General features: G+C 30.1%; 1 protein-coding gene across 1 annotated transcript; it reads right to left on the reverse strand.

Annotated features, from left to right (window-relative positions):
* Nucleotides 1–2425: 2425 nt before the first annotated feature.
* On the reverse strand, nt 2426–3552 carry LOC101206889 (ethylene-responsive transcription factor ERF061). The gene has a single exon (XM_004149715.3). The coding sequence runs from the start codon at nt 3423–3425 to the stop codon at nt 2490–2492; it is 936 nt and encodes a 311-aa protein (XP_004149763.1). The 5' UTR covers nt 3426–3552; the 3' UTR covers nt 2426–2489.
* Nucleotides 3553–7341: the final 3789 nt, after the last annotated feature.

Raw genomic sequence — 7341 nt, forward strand, 5'->3', positions numbered from 1 at the left:
TTTTTCTTCTCTTTGTACACATTATTCCTTTTCAAATTTTATATTTTCTTCACAATTCACCACTTTCATTTCTCTTTCCATTACAATCTATCCCTCTAGTACCTACATCCATCCAAATCAACATTTATCCAAACGACTAGAAAGTTGTATTATATTCAAAGTCTCGTTGCTTCTAATCAATGAACAAGATTCATTTGCAAACTTAATTATCTATGCTTAGTTTGATGTATATTTTATATTATATATTTAAATGTTATTAAAGTTACACATTAGTTACATAAAGAAATGAATGATCGTGCATAAATAAATATATAAGTAAAGACAACTATCTCTCTTGGTATGAGGTCTTTTGACATTACAAGAAAAGAGATCGGATCTCCCGATGCACAAAAGTGTTGGGAGATCCTCTATTTTTTTAAAATTCTAAAGCAAAATAAAGAAAAAGAACAATAGCTTACCAACGACGAGGGGGACAAATGAAAGTGAAGACCAGACAATGGACGGAGATGGAATTCTGAAATCTCTCTTCCTCTCTCTCGTTTTTTGATTTGGATATCTCCCTCTTTCTCTTTTTTGACTAGTTTGAAAATAAGTTTACACGTCTGAAAAGTGGGTTTTAAAGGGGAAACTCTCGACGTCGGTCGAGGTGTGTCAGGAATTCCCGCACCAAGCACGATGTCGTTATGCATGGCATCGGAAGAAGTTTAATATATTAAAAAACAAATTAAACTTTTCTCGACGTCATGCATAACGACGTCGAGAAGTTTAATTTATTAAAGAAAATTTAAACTTTTTCCGACACAATTCATAACGGCATCGGGAGAAGTTTAAATTTTTTTTATTACATTACCTTATATCGATGTCACCTTATGTTGCGTCGAGATTGCCAACCTATCTCGACGGAGCTTCTACAACATCGGGAGAAGTTTTTCTCCCGACGTTACTTATTCTGACATTCGTGTTGTGTGTTGCGATATACATATTTTCTTCTAGTGTGGGATGGTACCAAAAACAAAGTCACGAAGGTATATATATTTTGTTAGGACAACAAACTTCCAAATATATATATATATATATATATATATATATATATATATATATATGACTTCTTTTCGATAAGATATGTCAAAATGAGCGTGCATTTCACCCTAACATAAATAGATGTTTAGAATTAAAAGATCTATGGGTTCAAATCTTTTCCCACACTTTCTTGTATTTCTCTTTTCTTGTAATTTATAAATACATAACCATATCAAATTGACAAAATTATGGAAGTAGAAGATTAACCTAGGTTTGGCCCAAAAAGAAAATGAGATTATTTATTGAATTGAAATATTTTCTTTAAAGAGGGTCACACACTATCAAAATTAATAGTTTGTTTGCATCTGACCACCCTCAATATCTATTCTTTTTAAACATTGATGACTTGTAAAAAAGAAATTTTTGCATATCATCTTGTTTGTTACACATATTTTGATACTTAAACCAAAAGGAGCGTAAAAAATATTAAGATTAAGTGAGTAAAAATGCATTTTACTTCTCTTTATTTATATTTTAATGGTGAGTTTGATATAAGACTTTAAATCGAATCAAGTTGACCTCGAGTCACTAAAGACAAGAGATGTAAAATCATGTCCCATTCAAGACTCAAATTCCTCTTTTTCCCAAGCCTCATTTGGAGCTAGTGGTGAGCTATTATTGACATATTGGTAAGTCTAGTCCTTTTCTTGTTTAATTATCTCCAAACTTGCTTAATGTCATTTATGTTCTCGAGCTCAAAATAATTACCAAAGTACTATGTTTTAACATCAAGATTTGTTGCTGTTATTTTCAAACTCTAAAACACTCAATAGTCGATATAATTAACTCTTTTAAAATGGATCTATCTAGAAGATATGTGTATCCATTCTTTACATTCAATGTCTTACAAAGTTAATTATTTAAAGTGACTGAATTCCACGTTATGTTGAAATAATATTGATGTGCTTCACAATTGAGAGTATTATTTATATTTTTGCATAAATTAAAAAAAAAAACTTCCAAAAATTAATAGTTCATTTTAAAATATTAAATCTTTTCTTTAACGTCTTCTCATGCATGAACTACATATTTAAGTTCGACCATGAAAATGAAAACCAATAGAATCATGATTGGATTATGAAAGGATTTAAACTAATTTGTTGTTTACAATTTGATTACTCATCCCTTAGTTAATTGATTATGTTGAGGGGCATTAGCCATTGCTATTATCTTATAGTTTAATATCATTTATTAAAAAATCAAAACGATGAACTCATTTTCTTTTGTATTAAACAAACTAATATTCTGATTTAACCATTTAAAATGAATGATATATAGAGTTCCAAGTAAAAAGGGGAAGAAAATAGGCATTAAAGAAAAAACAAAGAAAGAAGTTACAAATTTCTTTACAAAAACTATATGAGAAATTTTATTACTTAGATTGAAAGAAAAAAGAAATTTAATTTAATTTAATTTGCAAGAACTTCCCAGATCAAATCTGGATCGAAAGACGGCATCTTCGCCAATGAAGAATACCCTTCACAAACACCTTCCCCGACCACCGCCTCCGCCGCCACCGCCGCCGATGACTCCGCCGAACCTGAGGACGACGATGACGCCGGCGGAGAATTCTCCGACCTCCAAAACCCATCTTCTGAAACCACAGACGAGCACCCCATTTCACCGCTCCGACACCACTCTTCCACTGCCGGCGACGACGACGACATCGAACAGGATTCAGAAACGGCTCCGTTTTTGGGATCCGATTTCTTGCTATTCTTTTTAGCCTTTTCCTTCTTCATCTTCAAACAAATTGCTTGAATTTTTGCATCCACAGAGTTCTTCAGAGCATTCAATCGGCCGCAATCCGCGAATCCCAAATTTCTAAAGTCCTTCAAATTCGGAAAATTCAGCCTCGCGTATTCTCCTCTGAGCTTATACGCCGCCCTGTCATACGCATACGCGGCGGCCTCCGCCGTGTCGTAAGTTCCCAACCAAACCCTCATCCTATTTTGCGGCAGTCTAATCTCCGCCACCCATTTTCCCCAATGCCTCTGTCTCACTCCCCTGTACAGCTTCTTCTTGACCGCCGTCGGAAAACCACCATATCCAGTGGAGATTCCAAGTGGGTGGAGGTGCAAATTGGCCGAGGAGCAGGCATCTCGATTCTCTAAACAGAATTGGTGGACAAGATCTCTCTGGCGGAGATAAACAGAGGAGCCAAGCGGCGACTCCGTTGGAGGAGCAGCGGAGGAAGGGAGACAGTGGGAGAAAATGGAATCGAGAGTGTTGGTTGAATGGGGAGAGAGGAGGAGATTGGAGAGGAGAGTTCTAATGTCGGTGAAGCTTTTGGAATTGGAAATGAATTGGGGATTGTTTAACTGCTCTTGCATTTTGTTGTTCATGAAGGTTTTGATTTTCTTTCTTTTTTCCAGGAAAATGGGGAAGAAGAAGATTAGGATTTTGGGAGTATAAGTGAAAAATGGTGGTATTTATAGGTGGGGTGAAGAGAGTTTAGAAAATGGGTTCTTTTAGTTTCCTTTTTGTTTGTGATAAAGTTTGAAACTTGATAACACCCACCGGTCAATTTGAGGATTCTCAATGATTTTAACTTTCTTTCTTTTTTCTCTTTTTTAATAAAAAGTATGGCTCTTGGGATCCTATTAGCTAACCCCTTGGGTTTCTTCCCCATTGAGAGATAGAGAGGGATTTTGAACCATATATTTGTTCCAAATTATTTTAACTTGGATTATTCCATATACTTCCTTCTTATCCAATTTGATTTAAGTTTTGATCCCACCATGTACCAAGCTATTAACTACTTCTATGTGTACCCATATCCACTTAACTAAATAGTTATTTCATGTCAACAATATAAAGTTTATGTCAAATAAATATTTCATATTTATGGTCTAGTTACACTCATGAACGAAAGCATGCATTTAAGTACCTCTTCAATTCGAATTGTTGTAAATAAAAAAGTTATTAAGAAATGTAAAGAGACACAATAGCAATGTAAATATGTCTTTGAAGAGCTTCTTCTACACATAATATAGATACTTGTGTATTTCAAATAGATCTCTTCTTAGATTAAATGACATTATTTGAGTTTTGTTTAGCACCATGTCTTTAACTCAACGAGTGAGTATACATGTCAATTGTAATCAAACTATGCGCCATTTAACAATTATAACTTAGAAACTAAATGATTTTTATAAAGTTTGATAGGAATAACTAAGAATAGTTCTCATCTCATGTGTAATTGAATAATACGTCAAATATTTAATAAATATTATTTCAGTACTATATATCTCAAGACTTACTTTATTTCAGTTGTCGTTACCAAATGTTTAAATTCGTGTTTGTCTTTTTCATATTATGTCCTAATTTTTACCTAAATTTTTATCTCATGTGTATCGGGTTTTGAGTGTAGGGTTTGTTTAAACCTTAATTTTTATGCGTAGTTATGAAAATTTGTTTATTTTATTGTTGAGGATGATACCATTAGCGAGTTAGATTAAGTTGGATTGCTATGAGTGTAGTAAATCACTTGGAAAGTCTAAATGGGAACTGGTGACAAGTATTCAAAGTTGTATCACTGATAGGATATCATTCAAAACATGAGAGACATTTGTGTGTAGAAGTGAAAGAGACGTCATACATGCAGGAAAGCTAAATGTAAATGTAAATGTATTTACATTATTATTATAAAAATTGAGTCATCTTAAATCTACTAACATATTGCTTGTATTATCAATCTCAAAGTCAGATATTTGATTCTCTTGTCTCACAGGTCAAAAACAAAATACTAGTAATTAAATGTATATATTGTAATACTTCTGTATATTAAAGATAATAAAATAAACAATTATATGTATCACTCGATTATAAAATGCAAAATAAATTATAGGAAGAATGATCATAAAATCTTTAGGAAAATAATAATATCCAAAATGGAAAGAGGATGATATATTGGAACATTTTTTAACATAGAAAAATAAATCAAGTTTATATAAATAGTTGGTGGTTAATTTTGAGTTTTAATATAATTGAATAAAGAGGATTTTAGTAAAAATGAAAAAAGATTTATAAAGTAATTAATATAAGTTTAGAAGTAATAAAAAAGAAAAAAGAAAAAAGGATGGGTGTGGTCCAAACAGCATAGAGTATCCAATCAGCATAGCGCTGAAAAGCTACTTTTTTTATTTAATGCCCTAAAAAACAAATACGAAACAAACACATCATAAACTACCAATCCTATCTCTTCTCTTCTCATTGCCTTCTTACTTTAATGTGATCAAATTAAATCTTTTTTATTTCCACCTAATTTCATTCCGGATTCAAATCTATTTTAACCCATCCATGTTATTTTTAAATTAATTATATTTTCAAAATTATTATTAATATTTGGCTTAATTTCAATTTAAACACAATAGTTTCTTAAGTTTTAGGAATTCAAATAACAAAATTGTTGTAAATATTTTAAACGATTTGATTAGTTAATCGTCAAATCTAAATCATATTACAACAAGAAAAGAAAAAACTATCGCATGTACACATTAATTTAAAAGCATGGAGAATATTTCTTTAAAAAAGATTGTTGTACAAAAATTACTAAAAGAACCAAGTCTATTTGGTAATTCCAAAATAAAGAAGCTATATACATAATTGAGATTGGGTAAATTAATGTCATTAAATTCATTTTCTCTCCACATGGTTACCTTTCAAAATCCACTCTATACCCTTTAACTATTGTTTTTATCTATCATAATACAATTAGACATAGCTATATTTTATTAATATTTTAATTATTTTTTGTTATATTTAAACATAGTTCTCATACACACAATCACTCAATAATAATTGATATTAATTAAATTGATTAAAATATGCAATTCTTAATTTTAATTAAGAGGGGGTGCAAGTGCAAAAAAGTTTATGGATGTATTTATGCTTATGAGAGAGATGTGACACACCTACCTCTAAATTACCAAACAGCCAAAACTTACATCCAAATCTTTTTTATAAATGCCATTATTTATAAATATCTTCTTTTGACATAACATATTGAAAGTTATATTAAATGTTATAGACTCCACAACTATTATTGGATATGCACTTAAGTACACACACTATGCATCCAAATCCATGTGACATGTTATATGCTTTTAAATTCATAGATTAACTTCCAATCTTGTCTCCTTTATTTATTTTTACCCTAAAATTTATTATTTCTATTTATTGGACAAAATTCATTTTTTATTTTTATTTTTATTTTACTGTTTAGATTTTTCCATGCCTTAATTAATTTTTGTGATTTTTTTTTCTAATAATGGTGTGTGTTTGTAGCTTTCCAATTTTACCTATTCCACGTTATTTTTCATTTTAATTAATTTGACACGTGAATTTATTTGGAGTCGCATTTAAGAACTGTTTTATTTTTTTATTGAACAAATTTCAATTCAATTTTTAGTTTTCACATGAATGAATGTGGTGGAGGTAATTCAAATATTTTTCTTCCCTATCGCCATTGTTAATTATCCAACGTTTGAATTAATATTAAAGAAAAAAATGGTTTTTATTTAAACTCTTTTAATACAAAATTTTAAACTAAAATTTGTTTCAAACCCATTTAAAATGGTTTTTAAATGTTTCGAGTTTCTTCAAAATAATTTATTTTCAACCATATTTAATGAGTTGGAAAATGAAAACAAAAACAAACACTATAAAAAAGATGATTAATTTTTTTAAAAAAAAATTGCTAGCTCTTAAAGAAAGTGAATAAAAACTTGTTTAACTAATTAATCTATATATATCTTCAAGTTTTCTCTTTTGTTTAAAAATACCTTGTTCAAAGTTGCAAAATTACTCGTAAATGATTCAAACTTATTCTTAAAGTAAATTTCATAAAAACATTAGTAATTAATCTCTCAAATATGGACGATCTTGTTCTTAAAGTAAATTTCATAAAAACATTAGTAATTAACCTCTCAAATATGGACGATCTTTAGTGTATTATTAAAACTTTATCATTTCAAATGTGTTTGAGAAAGAAAGTGAGAAATGATAATTATGGTCAAAGAAAGTGTAGGGTTGGAAAGCAATAAATATGAAAAGGTAGGCAAAGGGGCATGAGAAAAGAGGTTGGGCAAACATCACAACAATGCATAAAGATCAAAGACTTATAATAATTTATTTGCCAAATATCTTCTTCTTTTTTTCTTTTTTTTTTTTCTTTTCATGTGCCCCTTCATCTCGTGAAAATTACCATTCCATAACCCTTCTTCAATTTTTTTGAGATAATAAAAAGTTTTTTCTTTT

This window comes from Cucumis sativus, chromosome 4, assembly GCF_000004075.3.
Source record: "Cucumis sativus cultivar 9930 chromosome 4, Cucumber_9930_V3, whole genome shotgun sequence".
Taxonomy (NCBI): domain Eukaryota; kingdom Viridiplantae; phylum Streptophyta; class Magnoliopsida; order Cucurbitales; family Cucurbitaceae; genus Cucumis; species Cucumis sativus.

Bases quoted from the DNA above. Each gene is read 5' to 3' on its own strand.
- LOC101206889 (XM_004149715.3), bottom strand. From the start codon at position 3,425: ATGAACAACAAAATGCAAGAGCAGTTAAACAATCCCCAATTCATTTCC.